We start from the raw sequence: 27,456 nt of genomic DNA, 5'->3' as shown, positions 1-27,456 counted from the left end.
AAATGCTAAAGAGAGTTCTTTAATCTGAAAGAAAAGGACATTAATGAGCTATAAGAAATCATCTGAAGGAACTAAATACACTGATAATACTAAGTACATGGAAAAACACAGAATATTGTAAACTGTAACTGTGGTATGTAAACTACTCATATCTTGAGTAGAAAGAATACAAAGATGAACCTATCAAAAATACTACATTTCAAGAGACAGTATAATAAGATATAAGTAGAAACAACAAAACATTAGAAAGCAGGGCAATGAAGTTGAAGGGTAAAGAGTTTTTACTGGTCTTCTCTTTGCTTGTTTGATTATGCAATCAATGTTAAGTTGTCAGTTTAAAATAATGGGGTGTAAGATATTATTTGCAAGATTCATGGTAACCTCAAGTCAAAAAACATACAACTGATATACAAAAAATAAAAAGCAAGAAATTAAAATATACCACCAGAGAAAATCACCTTAACTAAAAGAAAAGACAGGAAAGAAGGAAAGAAGGGAGTGAAAACCACAGAACAACTAGAAAACAAATTTTAAAATGGCAGAGTAAGTCCTTACCAGTAGTAACACAATGTAAATGGACTATGGTCTCCAATTAAAAGTCACAGAGTGGTTGAATGGATTAAAAAAACAAGACCCAAAGATCTGTTGCCTACAAAAAGAAATACTTCAACTCTAAAAGCAGACATAGACTGAAAAAAAGAAAGATAGAAAAAGATACTCCATGCCAGTGCGGGGGGCGGGTGGAAATAGGAGTAGCTATACTTATTTATATCAGATGAAATAGATTTGAAGGCAAACATAAAAGGAGACTAACAAGTTCACTATATAATAATAAAGGAGTAAATTCAGCAAGAGGATATAATAATTGTAAATATATATGCACCCAACATGGGAGCACCCAACACTGAAGCACCCAGATATACAAAGCAAGCATTATTAGAGATAATGAGAGAGACAGATCCCAAAACAATAACCACTAGAGGCTTCAACCCTCCACTTTCAGCACTGGACAGATTTCTCAGACAGAAAATTAACAAAGACATATAGGACTTAATCTGCATTATAGACCAAATGCACCTAATCAATATTTATAGAATATTTCATCCAATGAATGCAGAATAAACATTTTCTCTTCAGCACACAGATCATTCACAAGGAGAGACCATATGATAGGACACAAAAAAACTCCATCAAAATTTTTTTTAAATGAAATTATATTAAGTATCTTCTCTGACCCCAAAAAATATAACTAAAAATCAATAACAAGAATAATTTTGGAAACTATACCAACACATGAAAATTAAACAATATCTTCCTGAATAACCAGTGGGCCAAGGAAGAAATTAAAAAGGAAATTAAAAAATGTATTGAAACAACTGAAAATGGAAACAACATACCAAAACCAATGGGATACAGCACAAGCAGTATTAAAAGGAAAGTTTATAAAAGTACCTACATAAAAAAGCAGAAAAACTTGAAATAACCCAATGACACATTTTAAAGAACTAGAAAAGCAAGAGCAAATCAAACCCAAAATTAGTAGAAGAAAATAAAGATTGGAGCAGAAATAAATGAAATTGAAACAAAAAAAGTACAAAAGAGAAATGAAATAAAAGTTGATTTTTTGAAAAGATAAATAAAATTGACAAACCTTTAGCCAGACTAAGAAAAGAACCAGAAGACCCAAATAAATAAAATCAGAGATGAAAGGACACAGTATAGCCAATACCCCAGAAATTCAAAGACTCATTACAGGCTACTATGTACAACTATAAACTTTGAAGAAATGAATAAATTCTTAGACACATGCAACCTGCCAAGATTGAACCATGAAGAAATCCAAAACCTGAAGAGACCAGTAACAAGTAATGAGATCAAAGCCATAATAAAAAGTCTCCCAGCAAAAAAAGGCCAGGAACTGGAAAATTCAATTCTGAATTTTACCAAACACTTAAGGAAGAACTAACGCCAATTCCACTCAAACTAGTCCAAGAAATAGAAGTGGAGGGAATACTTCCACACTCATTCTATGAGGCCAGTATTACTTTAATATCAAAACCAAAGACAGATGAAGAAAAAAGAAAGTAAAACAAAAATACAGGCCAATATCCCTGATGAACATTGATGTAAAAATCCTCAAAATACTAGGAAACACAATAGAAAAAGAAAATGGTTTTAAAGAATTCTTCCTTTTTGGCCGGGCACGGTGGCTCATGCCTGTAATCCCAGCACTTTGGGAGGCTGAGGCAGGCATATTACAAGGTCAGGAGTTTGAGATCAGCCTGGCCAACATGGCAAAACCCTGTTTCTACTAAAAATACAAAAATTAGCCAGGCGGGTTGCTGGGGGCCTGTAATCCCAGCTACTTAGGAGGCTGAGGCAGGAGAATTGCTTGAACCCAGGATGCAGAGGCTGCAGTGAGCCGAGATCATGCCACTGCACTCTAGCCTGGGTGACACAGTAAGACTCTCTCAAAAAAAAAAAAAGAATTCTTTCTTTTTGTATCCATTTCTTACAGTGTATTATGCTGGGGATAAATCTTCTCTACTTTGTTTATCTCAAAACATTTATTTCGCTTTCAGTTTAAAAGATACTTTTGATAGATCACTTAAAGCTGACATTGTTTGTATATTCAACTTTTTAAAGGTGATGGTATTCTATTGTGTTCTGGTCTGTACTGTTTCTAATGAGAAGTCAGTAGTAACGTCATTGTTTCCTGCAAATGTCTTTTAAAATTTCTCTTTATCACTGTTTTCAATAATTTGATTATGGTATGCTTTGGTATTTAATATATCGGGTCTGAGGGTTCCTATTTGCCATCACATTTAGAAAAAAAATTCCCCTTTTATTCAAATTTTTCTGCTTCGATTACACTGTGATATCTAATTATACATGTTAGACTGCTTAATATTATCTCACAGTTCTCTAAGAGTCCATCTATTTTCCAGCCTTTTGATTTTTTTCTGTCTGTGTTTCAGTTTCTATTGTCCTCTCTTCCAGTTAACTGATCTTTCCCACTGGAGTATTCAACTGGCCTATAAGCCAATCCAGTGAATTTTTCATTTATATACTACATCTCTGAGGTCTAAAATTCTAATTTTGTAAAATCCCCTATTTGTTCTCTCAATATGTTTTCCTTTAAATTATTGAATACATTTTTAGTAGCTTTTAAAAACACTTTATCTGTTAATTCTGTAAACTTTACCATTTGTGACTATGTTTCTATTGACTGATTTTTTTTTTCTAGGTTTAGCTCATATTTTCCTGCTTCTTCACTGAAATAGTATTTTATTGCATGCTTAGCATTATAGATGTTACACTCTTGATTGTCTCTAACTGTCATCTTTAAGTATGTTATGTTTTATTCCAGAAGGCAGTTAATTTAATTACAGATCAAGTTGATCATTTAAAGGCTTGTTTTTAAGCTTAATTAGTATGTATCTAAAGTAGCTGTGATGGTTAATTTTAAGGGTTAACTTGACTGGATAAGGGATACCTAGTTAGTTAATAAAGCATAATTTCTGGGTCTGTCTGTGAGGGTGTTTCCATAGGAGACTGCATGTAAGTTAGGAGACTGAGTGAAGAAGATTCACCATCAATGGGGCAGTCTCCATCCAATCAGCTGAAGGCCTGCATGGAACAAAAAGGCAGAGGAACAGGAAATTTGCTCTTTTTCTCTCTTGCAGCTAAGGTACTTTTTCTTTTCCTTCCCTTAGACATAGGAATTCCAGGTTCTCCAGCCTTTGGACTCTAGGACTTGCACCAGTAGTCTCCTGTAACTGGGTTCTCAGGCTTTGGCCTCAGACTGAGAGTTATACAGCATCAGCTTCCCTTGTTCTGAGGCTTTTGGACCTGGACTGAGCCATGCTACCAGTTTCCCTGGTTCTCTAGCTGGCAGACAGCCTATTGTGTGTGTGTCTCTTTCTCCTGGTTCTGTCTCTCTGAAGAACCCTGACTAATATAGTAGCCTTTCCTGTAGGACTAGATTAACCCTGCTTTTAAGGTTTGGACTTTTTGAGGTCTCTAAAGCATTCAGTTCACAGCTGTTCAGTAGTTCTTTTCCTGGTAGTTTTTTTTTTTTTAATTTCACCCCAAACTTGCTTTATTTTGGTTTATATGGATATTCCTGATAGTACAGGTGAATAAAGGAATGTAGTTAAAAGAAAAAAATTATTCAATTTCCCTAAAAAAAATTGCTCCATTATAGATACATGCTTTGTTTCTAGTGTATTATTTCTATAATAGAGAAAAAATCTTGAATGAAAGAGTTATCAAATTTTATTCACTTTCCCATATGCTCACTTTAGGAAGCATCTACATTCTCTTTATTTCTTAAGTTATTATGGAAGTAACTGTGTACAATAAGCAAAGATTTATTGAGAACATTTTATATATGTGCAATTGTGGTTTCTATAGTCCAAAGAATTTTTTGGATATTTCAATTTTGTAAAATATCGGAGATTTTACATTGAAAACATAGCTTCAAATTCATTCCAAAGGGAAGAATTCTTTAAAACCATTTTCTTTTCCGATTCTTTTCCCTATTTTCAATACCACCTTGTTTCCTAGCTACTTAAATGTATTCAATAGTTTATTCCAAGGCTGAGGTGCTCAATCAAATCTCCTTGAAAGTCAATCAAACTAAGACAAGACAAGAAAAAGGGAGACATGAGTTACAGTGTCCCAAAGGTTTTGCAACCGTGAAGATAAACAAAGTTCAGGAGAAGAGAATACGAAAAAACAAAAACAGAGTATACATGCAATTTAAAAACCTGCTTTAGGGCAGGAGCGGTGGCTCATGCCTGTAATCCCAGTACTTTTGTAGACCGAGGCAGGTGGATCATTTGAGGTCAGGAGTTCAAGACCAGCCTGGCCAACATGGTGAGACCCCGTCTCTACTAAAACTAAAAAAATTATCCAGGAGTGGTGGCGCAAGCCTGTAGTCCCAGTTACTGGGGAAGCTGAGTCAGGAGAATCACTTGAACCGGGAGATGGAGGCTGCAGTGAGCCAAGATGGCACCACTGCACTCCAGCCTGGGTGACAGAGCCAAACTCCATCTCAAAAAAGTAAAACAATAAAAATATGCTTTAATGTTAAATCTTTTTTTTTTAGATGAAGTCTCTCTCTGTCACCCAGGCTAGAGTGGAGTGGCGCGATCTCGACTCACTGCAACCTCTGCCTGCTGGTTCAAGTGATTCTCCTGCCTCATCCTCCTGAGTAGCTGGGGCTACAGGTGTATGCCACCATGCCTGGCTAATTTTTGTATTTTTAGTAAAAATGGGGTTTCACCATATTGGCCAAGCTGGTCTCGAACTCCTGACCTCATGATCTGCCCACCACGGCCTCCCAAAGTGCTGGAATTACAGGCATAAGCCACTGCACCAGGCCTGATGTTAAATCTTAAATGTGTAAAATGCCCTATATTTTCAAAGCAATCCTGATTTTGAAAATAAGTAGCTAAATTTATACCATAATTTCCGTTCTTCTAAACAAATATTGAAAATTATGTAACAGATCACATTTAATTTTAGATATTTTGCAAATAACATTTGAAAATATTTCTGAATGAAAATAGAGGTAGTTAAATAGGTACTAAGCAATTTCAAATTCTTGTTTGTACTATTAATACTTACATAGATAATAGGTATATCTCAATTTTAAATGTCATTATAATTAGTAAGGATTTATAACAGGATGTTAGGCACATACCATAAAATTATAAAAAAAAAACTAAATTAAAAATTCACATTAAAAAAATGTACCAAAATTTGTTCATTCGTCTGATAATAAAAACAAAGTTTACATTGTTACTGTTAGGCAATAGGATGATAAAAGTAAATAGGAAACTAAAATACTCTCTTCAATAACAGATGACAAACATTTAATTTCAAAAATAATTTAAGCTTTAGAAAATCTGAGTTTTACAAAGAACTCAAATAGACCCACATACACTACTCAACCCCACCGCTGGTTCAACAGTTTTTTTAAACTGTTACCAAGACTAAGAAAGAAAAATAAAATTTTAGAAGAGTCTAAGAATGTATAATTTTGAAATTTTGTGGAATGTTGCCAAATTGGCCTTTGAAAAGATTGTACTAACTTATACTCTCACTAAAAAAGTGTGAAAATGCCCATTTTCTCAGACCTGTTCCATTAGTATGCAATAAATGTTATATTGCCAGCAGTCTGATAGATAAAAGTTTTCATTGTTATTTCAGTTTGCACTTTTTTGATAATTACTATTTCCTCATATATTTACTTGCCATTTCCATTACTTCTGTGAATTGTCCAAACATTCAGTGCCCGTTTTTCTACAATTTGTATTAATTTATAGGATCTTACTACACATTAAGGATAATATACTAATGTATATTATATAGTATACTAATATTAATGTATATTATATAATATACTAATGTATATTATATAGTATACTAATATATATACTATATATACTAATATATATACACTAATATATATATTAAAATATAACATATTTTGCAAATATTTTTCCATATTATTGTTTATATTTTAACTTAGTTTATATTATCTTTTTCTGTAAAAACCTTAAAATGTTATAGAGCCAAATCTGTCTGCTTCCTTTATAGCAGCAGTTCCCAATGTTTTTGGCAGCAGGGACTTGGTTTCATGGAAGACAATTTTTCTGTGGACCAGGGTGGGGGATGGTTTTGGGATGAAACTGTTCCTTCTCATAAGGAGCGCACAACCTAGATCATTCCAGGCACAATTCACAGTAGGGTTCATGCTCCTAACAGGCCACAGACTGGGTTCCTGGCCTGGAGGTTGGGGACCCTAGCATCTGGGCTACATGTCATCCTTTAAAGTATATTAAAATTTCTCTTCAATCATTGTATTATGAAGAGAATAACAGTACATTTCACAGTTGTAGTGACACTGCTAACAACATTCAGATATTAAGTACTGAGATATGGTTAAGTTAAAAAGAATTACAGTATTCAGTTAAAAATTTAACAATTTAAGAAGCACATACAACCTGAGTCATAGCATAACAGTTTCTTTGGTAATCTCTTAAGTCTTTAAAATTCTAGTTATGTAAACAGTATAATATCTTTTAGGATAATACAATATAAAAGTCACAAAAAAACATTAAGTTTATGTACTCTTGTCACTCACCTAAAATGGGACTTTCCTAATTCTGTGTCTGAGAAAAAAAAAATGGTCCATTGATTTCCAGCCAATTCTAATTGATATCAAATTCTGCATGGTGAGTTAAAAAGCAGCTTCCTTGCTCTATTTTTTGCTGTAGTTCTATGCTCCAGAACAGAAAATAAGTATATATCACCTCTATAACATTATATCCTTTTAGATATGTGAAATTTTCTCTTCAACAGTTCTTTCCTTACTGTACATATTCATATAAATATTTGTTCACATGTTTAACTGACCTATTAGGCTATAAGCTCCATGAAAACAGTCCAAATGTCTTTTAAACCTTAGCTCCTAGTGCCTGTTATGTAGAAAACACTTACTGCACTGCTGTTTGAATAGAAAGAAAAAGAAATGTGTAGATAATGTTGCCTAATTTCTTACCTACAGACAATTTTGCCAATATTTTTCTTAAAATCAAGAAAGTCAGATTATATAATCTCAATCTCTGTTTCTTCTAATTATTATATTCTAATATTTACCTGTATGATTCTGTGCTCTGAATACATTCCTGATAAATGATTATCAAGTAATTTTATATCTACAGAAAACCACCTTAGGTTCAAAATAGTCTATAAAACAGTTCATCTGCATTGCACAATGAATGCATTATTGACTTTCCATAACATATTCAACATTATTCTGACATGTTTGTTAACATAAAGGAATTTGGTATTATAGCTATATAGCTTCAATTATATTCAAAGTAACTTAAAAAATCATTTACCAATTAGAGATTTTGGAGTGACATATAGACATGGAATAAATACAGATATGTTCAGATCACATTCTTTGGCATCCTGAGGCAGAAGAAAGGTTGAGAACTACAGATTTCAATGGTAAATTGTCAATTCTCAAAAATAAACTTTTTCCAAAAAATGTACTTGATATTTAAAAATATGTGAATCTTTACCAACTACCTGGGACCAAAAATACTTACTTCACTGTGGCACTTAGAAGAAAGTTCAGCTGTGGCATTAATAGGTTGTCTGGGGCTGACAGATAACGATCAAACTGAACCTAAATGAAACAGAGAAATACAAAATATAAAGTACATATATTTGCTAACAAATATCTCAAATATAAACATCTCTTTTAAGAATTAAATATATGAGGCTGGGCGCAGTGGCTCACGCCTGTAATCCTAGCACTTTGGGAGGCCGAAGCGGGCGGATCACGAAGTCAAGAGATCGAAACCATCCTGGCCAACACGGCGAAACCCTGTCTCTACTAAAAACACAAAAAAATTAGCCAGGCATGGTGGCACATGCCTGTGGTCCTAGCTACTCAGGAGGCTGAGGCGGAGTTGCTTGAACCCAGGAGGCAGAGGTTGCAGTGAGCCGAGATTGCACCACTGCACTCCAGCCTGGTGACAGAGCAAGACTCTATCTCAAAAAAAAAAAAAAAGAATTAAATATATGAGAAAATCCCATACTCCAAATAGCTAGATTGTTGTGTTCAAATTGTGTATTATTTCCTAAACATTTTAACTAAAACTCCCTAAAACTATCAAATTTGTAATTAGTCAATATTAGCAATATTTACTTTTAAAGTCCTGAATCCAAACCATTCATTTTAATCTTCCTCACTGAGCTTTTAAGTAATAATATTAACAAAAAGTAAAGTCATCATGTTTCAGGTCTACTTTGTTTCTTAATTTTACTATATTTGTTCATTAATCCATTCATTAATTCAACTAATACCTACCATTGAAACGGTACTATATTAAGTAATGGAAGTACAGTCCTTAGCTTCATAAAGCTTACTGCAGAGAGGTATTAAACTGATAATAATATAAATAAATATATATTATTTATATATATATTTATTGAATATATATTCATATATATATTCAATAATAAATATATATTTATTGAATATATATGTGAATATATATATTTTTGTTCCTTGAAGGAACAAAACAAGGTATTATAAAGCATAAATCAAGGACGTAGTCTGTGGATTTGGCAAAAGCATCTCTCAGGAAAGGACATTTGAGGTTAAGTAAGTGGATGGATGGGTGGGGAGGTTTAGGGAGAGGAGACAGCATGAAGGCTTGAGGTGGATAGGAAAACAGCTAGAAAAGTAGAGATCATGTAGGACTGGTATGCTTATTTAAGGATTTTAATTATTTTAAAAGCATTAGTAAACCGTTGAAGTTAAGTAAGGGAGAAATCTGATTTAAGTTTTATGAAGCTAAATCTGTCCATAGGAAGAAGAATAGAATGGAAGATTGCAATAACAGATGCAAGGACACCAATTAGGTGCGTACTGCAGCATTTTTAGACTATAGGGGCAATCAAGGTGAAAGAAGTGAAATATTTGAGGACCATCAGGACTTGGTTATTAACAGAATGAAGGGGTTGACTCCCAGATTTTGGATCTGTAGAAATTAATTCGCCATATTATCATAACACATAACTGTACTCTTCATCCATTTATTTAATTGTGTAGCAGCTGCAGCCCTTACTAGATCATATCTGTTCATCCCAATTCTTAGTATGATGCCTAAAAAAATAGCAGAAACTTGCCTAATAACTATTTGAATAATAAATGGACATAAGGTTTTACAATGTTCTGAGTTAAGAGTGCCTGGAAGAGGACTTAGGTTGGGGTAGAATGGGCAGGGTCAGTTTTGGACATGCTGAACTGAAGTGCCTTAGAAACCCCTAAATGGAGACAACAAATGGTTGTATATAATAACATATTAAATACAAAATTCAAGTAAGATTTATTTCTCTAGAGACATCATATATTCATCTTAATTGCTTTGAAAATTAACACCAGAAACATTAAGAATTTTTAATGGCACTTAAAAATATTTTATGAGTTGTATTACAGATTGGATATGTGTCTAGAGAGAAGGAGAAACCAAGGAAGGAAACATACATTTGATATTAACTACTGTTACAGACTTAAGTGTGAACATAGATCTTCATTTTTTGGGGGGTAAATATCTTGAAGTGGGATTTTACTGGATAGTATGGTGAGTGTATATATAACTTCCTAAAAAACATATCTCTTAATCTAAAATTCATTTTCATCTATTTTTAAACTTTTTAACATTGAATTTTCTTTGCATTTCTAATTTTTGCTATTATATTTTGTTTTATACAGAGAAGTTATAACTGTTAATTCTACAGTGTCTTTTATCATGACATAATGTTTCTTGTTTGTCACATTTAGTCTTTTTAAATTCTACTTTAATAATTATATAGATAGTACTACCTTCTTCTTTGCATTTTTTAGGGGCCTATCCTTTTATTTTCAGTTAACTTGAGTTCTGGAAGATAATATATAGGAAAGCCTTGGCACCAAAAAACCATCCTAGAGAACTATCTAGGAAAGTCAAGCCATTATGGTAGTGAGTATATGCGAGTATTTTACTTAGGATCAGTAGGTTAGTACAGTAGTTAAGCCCATAAGCTCTGGAGGCCAACTTCCTGGATTCAATGGAGTTGTTATGAGGATTAAAGACTTAATACATGAAAAGCACTGGCTATGCTCAGTAAACGTTAATGGCTGTTGCTCCTTGTTATTATTATTATTACTATTACTAGTAGTACTATCATAAAGCGTCCAAAAGGGATCATTCCTATGAGGGACAGAGCTATATGACTTAAATATCATACAATGAATGGTTATGCCTATAAGAAAAGTATATATTTAAGACACAGAAACACACTACAAAAAGTAGCGATCATGCAAAAAGACCATCTTTACAAGTCTTCCCTTGAAAAGAAGGTAACAAAGTGGAAATTCGGTGCAACTCACACTAACAAGTAACTGTTTTAAGAGTAGAATCTAATTTCGATTTTGATATCAGGAAAAAGTCAAGAACTTTAAACCAAGGATTATGGTAGTAACAAGTTTATAATGATATACAGCCTAATTTCTTCATATCTGTCATTCCTGTTTCTCCATTAAATTAGGAATAAAACTCTAAAAATAAAGAGTAAACAGTAATCCTAAACAGTAATGACGAGACTATCTGGGCCTAACGGAACACTACCATGAATTTAAGACTTGGCCAAAACTCTCAATTAAAGGAATACAGGCTCAGTCATTATTATTGGACCCAACGTTAATACAGCATATCAAGAGATAAAAAGTATCACCCAGAACAAAATTATCACACAGCAAAAAATGAAGAATATTGATCCATAAGAAAATCTAAAGTAAAATGTTTTATTATATACTTACCATTGCAGCCTTCAGTGTCACAGAATCTAGGTTGGGCATATTAGCTAAAGAGCCCTATTTTTTTTTAAAAAAAAAAAAGCAGAATCAAGATATAAAAAAGGAGACATACATTTCATTTCATTTCATTTCATTTCATTTAGTGAATATAGTCCATTATGCACTGCCCAAATTTGGTAAATCATTTAGCTTATTTGCAAATAACTCTAATGTGATTTCTTCAGCCTCAATAAGATCAGGGACTATGATTTGTTGGAGGGAGCAAGAGGCGCTCAAGTTTATTAACAATGGAAATATCATGATACTTCAAGTTTACTCATACCCAAGAAAAAGAAGGCAATGAAGCACTAGCAGATGCCAGTGACACATGGAGACTTGAACAATTTTACTTTGATACCTTTAGGAAGTACAGAAAGGCAGCAAAATTGGTTCCTACTGGTAGAAATTTGCTTATCACTTTAGCAAAGAAGAAATTGAAAAGTTGTGTTTTAAGAGTTTCATTTAAGAGTTCCTGGGTCCTAATACAGTCTTTATGTTAATGCCATTGGAAAGAGTTCTTTGCTTTCTAAAGAAAGATGGCTTACACGATTTTCTAGGGTTCCCACCATGTCTTTTTTTCCTGACTAGCATTCTATAATTTAACAAAATCGTATACTGGCCCCAGAAGTGACTATCTTCTCAAAGTAACGGGCAACAATTTGCTAAATTAAGAAGAAGATGACTGCTATTTATACAGTAGTCTATGCATTCAATTAACTAACAGTGATATAGGAATCTGAAAAATTGGCCAGTATGAATATCCTTTAGACATTCTATAATACTAATTTTTGTATATTTTCATTACTTTTAACAAAAACTATTTGTAATAAAAAAAATTGTTAATACTGTGGGGCACTCTACCATATTTCAGGAAGTCATCTAAGAACGATACATGTTTATGTCTTTTAATCTTAAGAACAACCCTATCACACAGACGCTATTATTACCCCCAATCCACAGGTAAGGAAACAGATACAGAAAAGTAAGTCACTTTCCGAGGAAAACATAGCTAATATGTGGTAGAGCCAGGAATCCAGAGTGAAGCTCTAGAAGCCATACTCTAAACTGGCATGTTCTTAGAATTAGGAAGGAACATCTATGCACTTACTTGTTGTGGTTTGTGTTGCTGTACAGTGTTATAGATGTTACTCAAGCCTACCCTAGTTAAAACGTAAGAGGCTTGCTCATTTATAAGTGTGTCCAAATGTGCTTCAATCTAAAATAAAACACAGAAAGAAAACATTTTAGAAGAATGACACTGATGAGAGTAGAAGTAGACCACTCCAGAGTCTTAGCTCTTCATCATGGAGTCTTTCCTTATATTGGCACAGATTATGAGGCACAGGGATGGCTTCTGTAACAAAAGCTTTTACTTCCCCCAGACAGTAAGTCTTTCTATGAAAGGGGGAAAAAGTCTTACTTTAAAAATTATAAGCAAGGAGGATTCTTAAGACTATCCTCCAGCCACAGAATTTGGGTTGCTTCTCAGTGCTTTTAAAAGCTGATAATAAACAAAACACAAACAAAAAACACTAATAAGCAACAATATGAAATAAAATATTTAGGAAGAATTCTGAGAAGATGGGGGCCTGATGCTCCTGACCTCCTGTCCTCCTCATGCTCCCAACTTGCTAGGCTGACTTAACAAATCAAACATACCATCTGGAGAAACCTAGAGGAAATCTCATTACGGCTCAGGTAGTAAATTCTCCTGAGGATATGGCAGATCTATGAATAGCAGGGAAGAGCTGAGGGCCCAGTAAAAACTTGTCCAAAGATTTCCGGTTCAGGAACTGCCTACGAAGATGTGGCTAACAGATGTGAGTAGTATGGGCTCCCCCCAAGCTTTGTGCTATTTTGGGGGATTCCAACTAATGCTAATGGAGGTAAAAGCCACAGAAGAGGACCACCTTTACAGGTTGAAACATTCCCTGGTGAGAAAAACCTTGTTTTTCCTTTTCTTTTTTTTTTTGGCCAGTACAATCTTGAGTCTGGAGGTCTTCCTTCTATTCCTCACCACAATGCTCCCCCAGGTTTAACCAGTTTGCTTGCTAACGACACAGTACACTGTCACCTATGGTATCTGTTACCATCTGAGTGACTGCCATTTTCCAAGGAGCTCCAATAGCTCTGCTCTTCCCACTAAAAAACGTAGAACTCACTTAAAAGAGGTGAGTAAGCTAAAAGAAAGCCCTTGTGAATAATCAGAACAAGTATGGGTTCTTTCCTAGGGCAACACTACTGAAAGACACAAAGTACTTTCATGGTTTCTTTTTTAAATAAATACCCAAGGAAGTACAATTAGAGTCCTTATATGCTAGACGTAATAGAAATCAAAGAAAAACAAGATGTACAAAGGTAAACACCTAATGAAAGTGAAAAAAAGTTACTGCTAAAAATCAAATTAGTGGTCTGAAGAAAACATGGAAGGAAGGAAAGTAATATAGGGCAAATAAATGTTGAATACATAGATTAAAGTAGCGAGATTTAAAAAGAAATTAGAGGACAAATCCATGAGATAAAACCAACCAAGGACAGGGGCTTCAAAACGTAAAAAGTAACATAGAAAAGTGATGATTAAAGAAATATTGTAACTCTTTACTAAGCAAAAGAAAAGTTTGAATCTTTACATTGAATTGGTTCTCCAAAGTCCAAGATGGAAATAATTTTGAAAGAGAGACATACTAAAAATATCCTGGAAAAACATATGAACTCAAAGGAAAATCCCTGTATGTTTCCAGATGAATGGACTAGATAACTAAAAACAAAAGAGAATCAGACGACTCTGGACTTTTTACTTGAAACACTGGAAGAAGCTATATGAGTGGGAAAAAAATAATAGGTTATTGGTAGTAAAGGTCAAGAATCCTTTACCCAACAAGGTAAATTGTTACTTCGGAGGAACGTGATAAACCACACCTTCCCATATCCACACCCTTGTATTGTCCTCTATCACACTGAATCCAGGCTGTTCTATGTGACCAGTCTTGGCTGACAGCACACTAACAAACATCATGCAAATTTAGGCCAATAAGCACTTCCACACTGGGATTTGTCTGCTTGGAATATCCACTCAAGGGGTCTGCCAGTGGGGTCTAAAAGGGCATGGAAAAAATTGCTAGTGGAGTCTGGAGAAAGGAAAACCTGAATTATCTGCTGATAGAACAATTACCGAAAATGCTGCCAGGACTAATAAAGATCTGGCTCAAGAGATTTCTCGAGAATGTTGAAATACATGTGAAAAGTCCAGTTGACACATCCAATGGGGGCAAAAGTAAGCAAGGACAGAGAGAACTTGAATAAGCTCAATTTAGCACATAGACTAAGAATTTTTATCATGCATAAAATAGCTATGGAACACATAAGAAAAACAGATAATTGGTGATCAAATAAATTGATAAACACCTGACATATCTGAATATCCTAAGATTTAGATAAATGGCAGAGATTTGAGCTTGAATTAGTGACAAACACAGAAAAATGTGACATTTCTTAAATAAAAATGCTATTAGTTCCACAGAAAATGAAAAAGTTATCCAAGAAAGGTAAATTAACCATTCTGCATTACATGGTTCAGTCACCAATAGTGTTTACATAGTAATAATAATTTAACACAATATTGATCTAACCAAAATAATATAGCTGCATTGGAAAGACAGGAAAGCTCTACGTATGGCCATTTTCTTATCTGGGAGGTTGGTGGGTGGCAGTAGGTAACAAAATATTTTAAAACTTAATAGATAACTAAATTTAAACTAAAAAATTTAAAATTTAAAAATTTAGTAAATAACTAACTTTTCATTGTTCATTTCATAACGTATTAGACTATTAGATATAAAACTAAAAAAATCTATAAGTAGCAATACACACAAGTGTTCAGAATTACAAATATAAATGCCAAAAGAAGCAACTATAAAAACTGAAAGAAACTGTGTTTTTGAGTGAGAAATGAGAGAGAGATGTTGGGGGTGGAGAGGATGGTACACTGGTGGCTTTTCATAAGAAGTTCTGGGAGAGAGATCCAAGATGGCTGACCACTAGCAGCTCGGGATAGTAGCTCCTAGTGCAAGTGCAGAGAACAAGAGGATGCCACACTTTCAGACAAATTTTTGTTGCTCACAGACCAGGAGATTCCCAGCGGAGGAGCCCCATGGGTCGCTAGCGCGACTCTTGTGGCCAGCGCGGCGGTTTTGCTGGTGCCTCAGCGCGGCAGTTCTTGGTGCAGAGTGAGCGGGACTGGGTCCCCTTTTGGCAGATTCCTGTGCAGAAAAGCACCATCAATCTTAACACCGCTGTTTTGGCCAGAGCAGTGGATTGCTCAGATTTTGGCGCTGGGAATCAACAAGTTCAACGTCCACTCAGAAACCTAATTTGAAAGTCGGAAATCACAAAGACGACAGGTGGATAAATTTACAATCATGGGAAGAAACCAGCGTAAAAAGGCTGAGAATACCCAAAACCAGAATGCCTCTCCCTCTACAGGGGATCAAATTCCTCATCAGCAACGGAACAAGCCCTGATGGAGAACGAGTGCGTTCCATTAACAGAAGTAGGCTTCAGAAGGTGGATGATAAGAAACTTCTGTGAATTAAAAGAACTTGTTCTAACCCAATGCAAAGAAACTAAGAACTTTGAAAAAAGGTTTGACGAAATGCTAACGAGAATAGACAATTTGGAGAGGAATATAGGTGAATTAATGGAGCTGAAAAACACAACACGAGAACTTCGCGAAGAATGCATAAGTTTTAACAGTCGAATTGATCAAGCAGAAGAAAGGATATCAGAGTTCGAAGACCAACTTAACGAAATAAAACGAGAAGTCAAGATTAGAGAAAAAAGGATAAAAAAGAATGAGCAAAGTCTCCAAGAAATATGGGACTATGTGAAAAGACTTAATCTACGTTTGATAGGTGTACCTAAATGTGACGAAGAGAATGAATCCAAGTTGGAAAATACTCTTCAGGAGATTATTCAGGAAAACTTTCCCAACCTAGTAAGGCAGGACAATATTCAACTCCAGGTAATACAGAGAACACCACAAAGATATTTCTCAAGAAGACCAACCCCAAGGCACATAATCATCAGATTCACTAGGGTTGAAATGAAGGAGAAAATACTAAGAGCAGCTAGAGAGAAAGGTCAGGTTACCCACAAAGGGAAGCCTATCAGACTAACAGCAGATCTCTCAGCAGAAATCCTACAAGCCAGAAAAGAGTGGGGGCCAATATTCAACATCCTCAAAGAAAAGAACTTTCAACCCAGAATTTCATATCCAGCCAAACTGTGCTTCAAAAGCGAAGGAAAAATAAAATCTTTTGCAAACAAGCAAGTACTTAGAGATTTTACCATCACCAGGCCTGCTTCGCAGAAGCTTCTGAAAGAAGCACTACACATATAAACGAACAACCAGTATCAGCCTTTCCAAAAATATATCCAGCTAGCATCAAATGGCAGTATTAAACTCATATATATTATTAACTGGATAAAAAGCCAAAACTCATCAGTACGCTGTATCCAGACCCATCTCACATGCAACAATACACAAAGACTCAAAGGGACAGAGGAAGATTTACCAACCAAACGGAGAGCAAACATAAATAAATAAATAAAAAGCAGGAGTTGCAATTCTCACCTCTGATAAAATAGACCTTAAAGCAACAAAGATCAAAAGAGGCAAAGAAGGACATTACATAATGGTAAAAGGATCAATGCAACAAGAAGAGATAACGATCCTATATATACACGCACCCAATACAGGAGCACCCAGATACGTAAGACAAGTTCTTAATGACTTATAAAGAGACTTAGCCTCCCACACAATAATAGTGGGAGACTGTAACATCACATTGTCAATATTAGACTGATCAACGAGATAGAAAATTAACAAGGATATCCAGGACTTGAATTCAGACCTGGAACAAGTAAACTTAATAAACATTTATAGAACTCTCCACTTCAAATACACAAAACATACATTCTTATCAGTACCATATCACACCTATTCCAAAAGTGACTACATAATTGCAAGTAAATCACTCCTCAATAATTGCATAGCATTTCATAGGTTTAAATGAAATATTAAACCTATGAAGGTTGGCTGCTTTTTTGTTATTTTCTTCCCTTATTCCTTCCTGTCTCCATTGTTAATCACAATTATTGGCATAAAAGAGGTTTTCAATTCCCATTTTTAGACTGCATTCTAGCCTGGGCAATAAAGCAATATTCCCGTTCTCTCTCCCTCTTTCTCTTCCTTTTTCTTCCTCTTCTTCATTCTTTTTTTTCTCTCTCTCTTTCTTCCTTTTTCTTTAAAAAAAAAAAAAAGAAGTTCTGTAGAATTATTTGACTTTAAACCACAAATCTGATATTTTTATTTTAAAAGAAAAAACTAGGCCAGGTGTGGTGGCTCACACCTGTAATCCCAGCACTCTGGGAGGCCAAGGCAGGCAGATCACAAGGTCAAGAGATTGAGACCATCCTGGCAAACATGGTGAAATCCTGTCTCTACTAAAAATACAAAAATTAGCTGGGCATGGTGGTGCATGCCTGCAGTCCCAGCTACTTGGGAGGCTGAGACAGGAGAATCACTTGAACCCGGGAGGTGGAGGCTACAGTGAGCCGAGATCATGCCACTGCATTCCAGCTTGGTGACAGAGTGAGACTGTGTCTCAAAAAAAGAAAAAAAAAGAAGAACAAAAAAAGAAAAAAGAAAAAACTAGAAATTAGAAAATTTCATAAATTTAGAAATATAAAAACTCATTCTTATACCCACTGAGAAATTGTTGATATATGTGTGATAGCACAGAACATTGAGTTGTTTTTTTAAAAAACAGTATATTTACCTATAATCACTGCTTAAAATTGGAATCCAACTATCTACTAAATTTTACAAATGGCTTTGTTTTAGTCATCATACACACTCTTAAGTGATAACCATTTGCTTTATAGGACTTGAGTGGTATAGCAATTTGTAATGTTTTGCCTAACACTGGTTTTCACATAGATAAAAATATATCTGTCCTCTGTAACACATTCTGCATTAACTATGCAGCTTGAAAAATATAACATATTATTCACAGTTCAGAAACTAAAATCTGCATACAGAATAACCATTGAAATTAATCAGAAAATCTTCAATCTACCATCACATACTATGGTATGAATCAAGTATTTTAAACATTATATATTCTGGTTCCCCTAAAGCTGAAAACTGAAATACTGAATTTGTATTTGTGTGTGTGTGTGTGTGTGTGTGTGTGGTATGTAGTATGTATGTGTGTATCCTTTCATCAGATGATATCAAAAGATCTATAGGAATTAGGTCACTAAAATTAGTTAAGTCATTAACTTAAAGCTATCACATAGAGAAAAAGATAGAATCAAAGTAAATAGTCATTATATAGAAAAATTTACCTGAAATTGTAGCATTTCCAGACGTCTGTCAGTGAATTCAAATAGAGCTAATGTTGTCTTCATCATATATAGTGAATTGACCATGAAAGTGGCCATGTCAGCTGTGCCTAAGTTGCTGGCTGATACAGTGCACATCTGTAGGAGAGGATCCAAGACACACGATAAAACCTACAAATGAAAAATAAAATTAATTATTTCTCAATCACTGATACGGTCTTTGGTTAATGACACTTTAGAACTAACGCCAAACTAGTTGGAAGGAAGTCAATTTATAGAAGCTTAATAGGAAAACATTAAACATAGTTTAAAAAATAGTTGATCACTGAATGAATACTTTTTAAATTATGAGAACTGGTTTAATATTTGAAGGAAAAACAACAATAAGAAAGGTTCTGTCAAAGTATATGAATTACAAAATTCCAGAATTAAAACAGAATGTACAATAGAAGAGTGAAAAACAATCATGAAAAATGAATTTACAACATACCTGCACAAAATCAGCTTGACGAGCATCTAATGGTACAACTGAAGAATCATGAGATGCCAAAACTTCACGCAGCAACATGAGTGTCTGATTTAGTGCAGAACTTGGTCCAAGATCAGGTGGTGGGAGTTCAACCTAAAATAAGAGATGATTTATCTACTCCTTATATTTTTCCACTAAATTTTAATGTGTAAATGTACAAAGTATAGGCTCACACATTAGATAGAAATCTTTAACTTATTAATAGCTTACTTTGAGCTACACTGACAGCACAAAAAGTGAGAGAAAAGTTCTTTGTTAGATTATCTCAGAATATGTCACCTGTACTCTAAAATTCAAAAAATAGTTTGAAAAGTTAGTATTTACTTGAATTATAGAATTATATTTTAATATGTACTTAAAATGGCCTATTTTATTTTTTAGCCCAAATCATAAAAAAAAAAGCAGTCCACAGATCAGCACTATCCCAACTATAATGTAATTGAGAAATATCACCTACTTTCAGGCCCAAATCTCAGAGATCTTAGTTCAGTATGTATAGGTTAGGGGTTCAGGAACTGACATTTCAACAAGCATCCCAGGAGTCGCTCAAGAAGGTAACCCATGGGTCACACATTTTGAAAATCACTTCACAGAAACAGTATAACAATACTATTAATTAATTTCTTGGGCTCTAGAATTAAATGAATTAAGTTCAAATCTTGGATCTATCACTTACTAGTTGTGTAACCTTCAGCAAATTATTTAACTTTTCAGAGATTCAGACGGATTCTGTAAATATTAAATGAGACTGTTGCATGGCTGACTAGTGTGCCTTGCACTTATTAAATAGAAGGTATGCCAAGTTCACTATCCTTATTTGGTGGCACCATGATACATAAAAAGAAGTGCTTTTTGTACAAAAAAGAAGTTCTATTGTACAAAAATTTCTTTAAAAATATTTTCAGAGTACTTACAATGTTAGTAATATTTTGTAAATTTAAAAAAATAGGACTTAGAAGACAATGCAAGAGACTACAGCCTAGTAGCAGGTAGGTAGAAAGGTATAAGAATTTTTAAACATCAGCATTTATTAAAAGACTGTTTCATGTAGAAAGTTAATGCATAAGTTACATAACTAGGAACAGCAAAGTAAGCATGTCCAAAAATACTCTCTCCTTCATTAAAGTAATGAGAACAAAAAACTAATAAAACATACCCCAAACATACAGGAAAATATAGCCCATGCTGAGAAAAACACCTCAATAGAAACATTCCCTGAAGAAGTCCAGATGTTAGATTTACTAGACAAGGATTTTAAGCTATTTTAGGAATGTTCAAAGACTGAAGGAAATCATGTCTGAAGAACTAAAATATGAAACTAAAGTACGAAAACAATGTCCCACCAAATAGAGGATATCAATAAAGAGACAGGAATAATAAAATATAACTAAGTAGAAATTCTGGAGTCAAAAAGTGGAATAACTGAAATGAAAAATTCACTATAGGGGTCTTACAGTAGATTCTTTTTTTTTTAGACAGGGTCTTTCTCTGTGACTTATAGGATAAAGTACAGTGGTACAATCACAGCTCATTGCAGCCTTAACCTCCCATACTCAAGTGATCATCCTATTTCAGTCTCCCAAGTATTAGTAGCTAGGACTATGGGCTCGTGCTACCATGCCTGGCTCATTTTATTTTTTGTAGAGATGGTGGTCTTGCTATGTTGCCCAGGCTGGTCTCAAGCTCATGGGCTCAAGTGATCCTCCTGCCTTAGCCTCCCAAAATGCTATGATTACCAGTGTGAACTGCTGTGCCTGGCTTTACAGCAGAGTTAAGCAAGCAGAATAAATAATTAGTGAACTTAAAGATAAGTGAATTATAGAGTCTGAGAAACAGAAAGAAAAAGAATAAAAGAAAATGGGCCAGGCATAGTGGCTCATGCCTATAATCTCAACACTTTGGGAGACTGAGGTGGGAGGATCATGAGGTCAGAAGTTCGAGACCAGCCTGACCAACGTGGTGAAACCCCGTCTCTACCAAAAATACAAAAATTAGCTGGGCATGATGGCACGAGCCTATAATCCCAGCTGCTCAGGAGGCTGAGGCAGGAGACTTGCCTGAACCCAGGAGGTGGAGGCTGCAGTGAGCCGAGACTGCACCACTGTACTCCAGCCTGGTTAACAGAAAGAGACTCGGTCTCAAAAAAAAAAAAAAAAAAAAAAAAAAAAAAGAGACATCATCTAACAACGTAAGTATAAAGGGATCCCAGAAGGAAAGAACAAAGAGAAAAATGCAGTGAAGAAACAATGGCAGAAAGCTTTCCAATTTTGATTTTAAAAGACATTAATCAACATCCAAGAAGCTAACTGACCTCCCAGAAGGATAAACTCAAGAGACTTACAGTAACACACATCATAATCAAACTGTCAAAAGACAAAGAGATAATCTTCAAAGTAACTAGAAAGAAGTAACTCATTATGAACAAGGGATTTCTGACAAGATCAATAGCTGATTTCTCACCAGAAAACATGCGGGCCAGAGGCACTGGATGACATATGCACAGGCTGAAATAAATAGACTGTCAATCAAGTATTTCAAATTCAGCAAAACTATTCTTCAAGAATAAAGGAGAAATTAAGACACTCCCAAATAAAGGCAAAAATTCTTCACTAGCATATCTGCCCTACAAGACATAGATTAAGGAAAATTGGACACTAGAAAGTAACTTGATCCATATGAAGAAATAAAGAGCACTGGTCAAGGCTCCAGCAAAGATAACTATAAAATATAGTTTTAATATATTTTTTGTTCATAACTCTAATTTAAAAGAAAACTGCATGAGGCAATAATTGCAAGTATGTTGATGGGCATACAATGTAATAAGATTTAATTATATTAATAATAGCATAAAGGAAGAGGAGAATTGAGCTATATAGGAGCAAAGTTTTTGTATACTATGAAAAGTATGTTGGTATTATCTTAATTAGATTGCTATAAATTAATATGCTAATTGTAATTCCAAGGGCACCACTCAGGAAATATAAGTAACCCTATACCCACAAACATATATATTTAAGTGATAAGGGAATTAAATTAGTATACTAGAAAATATCTACTTAATGTAAAAGAAGTAACAGGGACACTGAGGAAAAAGGAAATCATTTAAGACATACAGAAAACAAAGAGTAAAATGCAGACATAAATCCTACTCTACCCCCACTTAAGTGTAAATTGATAAAACCTGACAATCAAAAGGCAGAGACTAGCAGATTAATTTGGAAAACGACAACATATACCAACTATATGCCGACTTCAAGAAACACACTTTTAAGACAAAAATAAATTGGATGTAAAAGGATATAAAAAGATATACCTTGCAAACAACTGAAAGAAAGCTAGATTAAATTAGCTACACTAATATGCTAATATCAGACAAAACAGACTTTAAGACAAAAATTATTACTAGAAATAAAGCATGTCTGATAATAATAAAAGTGTCAATCCATCAATAAAATAAAATAATTATAAACATACATGCACCCAACAAAAAAGTCCCAAAACACATGTAGCCAAAACTTACAAAACTGAAGGAAAATATTTCTTGTGGTAAAGAGATACATGTTTCAAGTTCCCCAATTTCTTCAGTTTTATCTCCTTTTCTTTCATTAAATTCAAATAAATGTGAACTTAAAAAAACTCTCCAGAATATGACCTTATCTTCACAAAAGTATTCTTCTATCATTCCTACTTAAAATGATATCTAGACTGTTGTTAAACTGATGATAACAAAGTTAACTAATATTATTTCTAAGTGGAGGCTTTTTAAACTTTCATTTTTGTGCTCTTCTCCATGGTTTAAATTAAGTCTAAGTATATGCATATCAGTTTTACAAAATTAATAGAGTGATCTCTGCCCCTCTAAAAGCAATATGCAGTTAATAACAGTTAATTAAGGGTGAGAGGATGTGGATAAGTGTTATTTTCTTCTTTGTGTTTCCATTTGTTTTTAAAATAAACATACATTTAATAGAAATCAATATACTCATAATTCTAAAAATTCATATGTAAAGGTATTACATATATATGCATGCATATACGTAAGTAATATAAACTGAAGATACTCAAAAAATTTTTCAGTGGAATCTTTAGCTTAGTACAAATCAGAAAGATCTGCTAGCATTCTAATAGTTATAATATAGAAATAACCATAGAAACCAGAGCAAACACGTATGTGTCGGTTACCAATACCTTTCATAAATAGAAAAAAAAATCTAACAAATCCTCTAGGGAAGCTAGATGAGGAGTACAGCTCTAGTAGAACTACAAACCTTGTATGATTAAGAACCTAAATGTTTAATGTTTAATTTTCTCTTCTAAGTTATAAACTATAGTATATAGTAGGTGTGTGTGTATATATATACATGGGGGTGAGTGGGAGAGAGTATATAATGTCTTTTGGAAGCAATAAATCTTAAAAAAAATTTTTTTTTAAATTTTAATAGCTTTTGGTGTACAAGTAGTTTCTGGTTACATGGATGAACTGTACTGTGGTCCAAGATTTTAGTGCACCCGTCATTCAAGTAGTGTATATTGTGCTCAATATGTAATTTTTATCCCTCACACCTCATCTTCTCCCACTCTGAGTCTCCACAGTACATTATATAACTCTGTGTGACTTTGTATACCCATAGCTTAGCTCCCACTTATAAGTGAAAACATACAGTTTTTGGTTTCCTATTCCTGAGTTGCTTCACTTAGAATAATGGCCTCCTGCTCCAATCAAGTTGTTGCAATTTCTTTATCCACTCATTGGTTGATGGGCACTTAGGTTGGTTCCATATCTTTACAACTGTGTCTGTGCTGCAATAAACACATGTGTGCAAGTGTCTTTTTGATATAATGATGTCTATTCCTTTGGGTAGATACCCAGCAGTGGGACTGCTGGATTGAATGGTAGATCTTTTAGTTCTTTAAGAAATCTCCCTACTGTTTTCCATAGAGGTTGTATTAATTTATATTCCCACCAGCAGTACATAAGGATTCCCTTTCACCACATCCACACCAGTATCTATTTTGTTTTGTTTTGGTTTGGTTTTTTACTTTTTAATAACGGTCAGTCTTACAGGAGAAAGGTGGTGTCTCACTGTGGTTTTAATTTGCACTTCCTTGATGATTAGTGGTGTTGAGCATTTTTTCATATGTTTGTTAGCCATCTGTATAGCTTCTTTTGAGAAACAGCGGTTCATGTCATTTGCCCACTTATTGATGGGATTATTTGTTTTTTTCTTTCTGATTTGTTTGGTTCCATGTATTCTGGATATTAGTCCTTTTTCAGATGCATAGTTTGCAAATATTTTCTCTGTGGGTTGTGTGTTTCCTCTGATGATTATTTCTTTGGCTGTACAGAAGCTTTTTAGTTTAACTAGGTCCCATTTACTTATTTTTATTTATTTATTTTTGTTGCACTTGGAAGGAATAAATCTCAAAAAAACTTTCAAATATCCACACGAGAGATTTTTAATTGCCAAACAAAACAGAAGGTCAATGATGTAAAACTTACACACTGATGGGAGTAAGTTGAAAGGAAAGTTTTTTCTCCCTTAAAGTAAGTTCTTTAAGGAGCTTAAATTTACAGCTAAAGTTGCACCTTGCCATAGAGTTGGTAAATTATTGCAAGTGAGTGATACCTGAACTCAAGTCATTCAACAAACTGCCATTCTATGAGGTGCTTTTACACACATCCATTAGATCAGCAACAGGTAAGAACTATACTTCTAAAGCAAAGTGAAAATTATGGCAGTTTATCAGATAAGCAAACTTTGTGACTGTAAAATCCTATAGCAGAATAACAGAAAGAAAATGTAAAGAGGAAAAATAGCTCAATAATATCCTTCTGTCACTTTAGCTTCATTTCATAAAATTAACTTCTAATGGTTAAACTTTGTATGAGACAAGTTTATATTTCTTTTGAAGTCCCTTCAATGCATTCTTGCACTTACTTTATACAAATCATAATCTTCCCTTAGGAAGAGATCCTCTTTATTATGTGTTTCATATCTCCATATAAGGTTGTGGAGGTCAAACACTAGAATTAAGTGGGCTCTGTTATATAGAGAACCTAAAACAAGTAGTAGCAACCATTAGAAAATAAACAAAGTACACTTTATGAACTTCATGTAAAACAATAATCACAATACAGAAGATCCTATAAGCTTTAAGATGTGTAGAAAATCCAAGTTTATTCACACTCCACTTCCTTGGAAACCAGTCAGCATCAGTAAGTGACTGGCAGATGCATTCTCAGAGTGATGTGACTGGGAGAGAGAGGTGTTAATATTATCACTGCTACTTATGCCAGGACTTGAGCTATTCATAGAAATCTTACACACTGATGGAAAAAAACTTGAAGAAAATGTGAACTTTTGCCTTACAAATAAAGATTTCCCTCTTTCTTATTCTGTACATTTGACTTTCCCCTCTACTTTTGTCATGATCTTCAACTCTCAGAAATGTTTAACTAGAGTTGTAACCTGACATGGGTCACATGACACTTTGCTGAATATCTAGAGCAAGCATGCAAATACTTGCTCAGGCAGGTAAGCTTTGTTGTAAATATGGCCATATGTTACTTCCGAATATCTATATCATGGATATGTGCCACTAACCTAAGCTAAGCACGTTCATGTGAATGAATGGATATAAAATCACTGGTCCTATTCAAAGCATACTCCCTTAGGGACAATGAGCAAATATCTTTTGCTTGTTTTTAAATCCAAAGTACAAGGCTGCTAAAATGACATGTGAGAGTGTCTACTTCAATTAGATCAGACTCCTTATGTCAGGCACATATCTTCTTTACTGCTCTTTCACAAGGTTTTAATCATAATGGATGTCAATAAAAACTGCTGACTGTGCCACTTACATTCAATTTATGTTCCTGCAGCACAGTTACAACGTAAAGCATATATATATATATATCACTATATATTTAATAAATTGTTTTGAAATGCCAATGGACTAAACAGCAAGTCATTTCTTAAGAAGTCTCTGGACAATAAACATGTTCCAACAGTACTTTGAGAGAAGCTTTGGTATTATTAATGCTATTGAATAGGGAAAATGAACCAAAATAATTCATCTAAAACTGGCTTCTGCATGGAAGAATGGGAACCATAAGTACAGTATTAAAGATATTTGCAAAAATCAAGAATTAACATTTTATTAAGCCCCAATAATATGTTAAATGAAAAATGCAAGACATACATCAGGGCTGGGCATGATAGCTCACACCTATTGTCTCAGCACTTTGGGAGGTGCAGGTGGGCAGATCACCTGAAGTCAGGAGTTCGAGACCACCCTGGCTAACATGGTGAAACCCCGCCTCTACTAAAAGTACAAAAATTAGCGGGGTGTCGTGGCACATGCCTGTAATTCCAGCTACTCAGGAGGCTGAGGCAGGAGAATTATTTGAACCCAGGAGATGGAAGATGCAGTGAGCTGAGATCATGCCAGTGCACTCCAGCCTAGGCAACAGAGAGAGATTCCATCTCAAAACAAAAACAAAAACAAAATTGTATGCACATCATGTGTACAGGGGTGTGTAGACTCATTTTTAAAAGATTGAAATAAACATACTGAATATTATCTATAGTTATGTTTAAACTTTATATTTCTATCTTCAAAATGAATAGATTATTTTGTAACGTGTGAAAAAATAATCTAAAAATTGTACCATGTACTTTTCATGTCACCTTCATTTAATCCTATATCATGTCACCTTCATTTAATAATATATACCTTAGGTGCCTAAGGTATATATTATTCCCGTTTTACAGAAGATGAGTAAGACTGATGAGGAAGAGGAGGAAGGAATAATGTCACATTTTATTTATGAAGAAACTAAAGCAAGGACAGATTAAATAACCTGTCAAAGGGCCCACTGTTCTTATAAGGGGCAGAGCTTAGACTCTCATCCAAGCATTGACTCCAGAGGTCAGGTTTATAACTACTACACCAAAGTGTTAATTTGTATTTTCATAGGTGATATTTTTACTTGAATTCTATACAATTAAGTTTTTCAGAGAGGATGCTGTAGATCTTAGATTCTTCTGTAGGATCATAGATCTTAAGGAATCTATGATAAGGTGGTATT

At 34.3% G+C, this 27,456-nt stretch overlaps 1 protein-coding gene across 3 annotated transcripts in view; it reads right to left on the bottom strand.

Annotated features, from left to right (window-relative positions):
• The window catches only part of COG6 (component of oligomeric golgi complex 6), a 140,513-nt gene that overhangs the window by 18,448 nt on the left and 94,609 nt on the right, over window positions 1–27,456 (bottom strand). For all 3 annotated transcript variants that reach the window (XM_012469844.2, XM_012469843.2, XM_012469845.2), the window contains 5 exons: window positions 19,326–19,457; window positions 18,839–19,006; window positions 12,537–12,644; window positions 11,393–11,446; window positions 8,130–8,209 (listed from right to left, as the gene is read on the bottom strand). In XM_012469844.2, the coding sequence (XP_012325267.2) occupies window positions 8,130–8,209; window positions 11,393–11,446; window positions 12,537–12,644; window positions 18,839–19,006; window positions 19,326–19,457 (542 nt within the window). The remainder of the gene's footprint in view (window positions 1–8,129; window positions 8,210–11,392; window positions 11,447–12,536; window positions 12,645–18,838; window positions 19,007–19,325; window positions 19,458–27,456) is intronic.

The sequence above is a fragment of the Aotus nancymaae genome, unplaced genomic scaffold, assembly GCF_030222135.1.
Source record: "Aotus nancymaae isolate 86718 unplaced genomic scaffold, 86718_ANA_hifiasm-v0.15.2.pri h1tg000043l, whole genome shotgun sequence".
Lineage (NCBI taxonomy): Eukaryota > Metazoa > Chordata > Mammalia > Primates > Aotidae > Aotus > Aotus nancymaae.
Note: the sequence above shows the minus strand (reverse complement) of the source record. Positions and strands in the feature narration are given on the sequence as shown.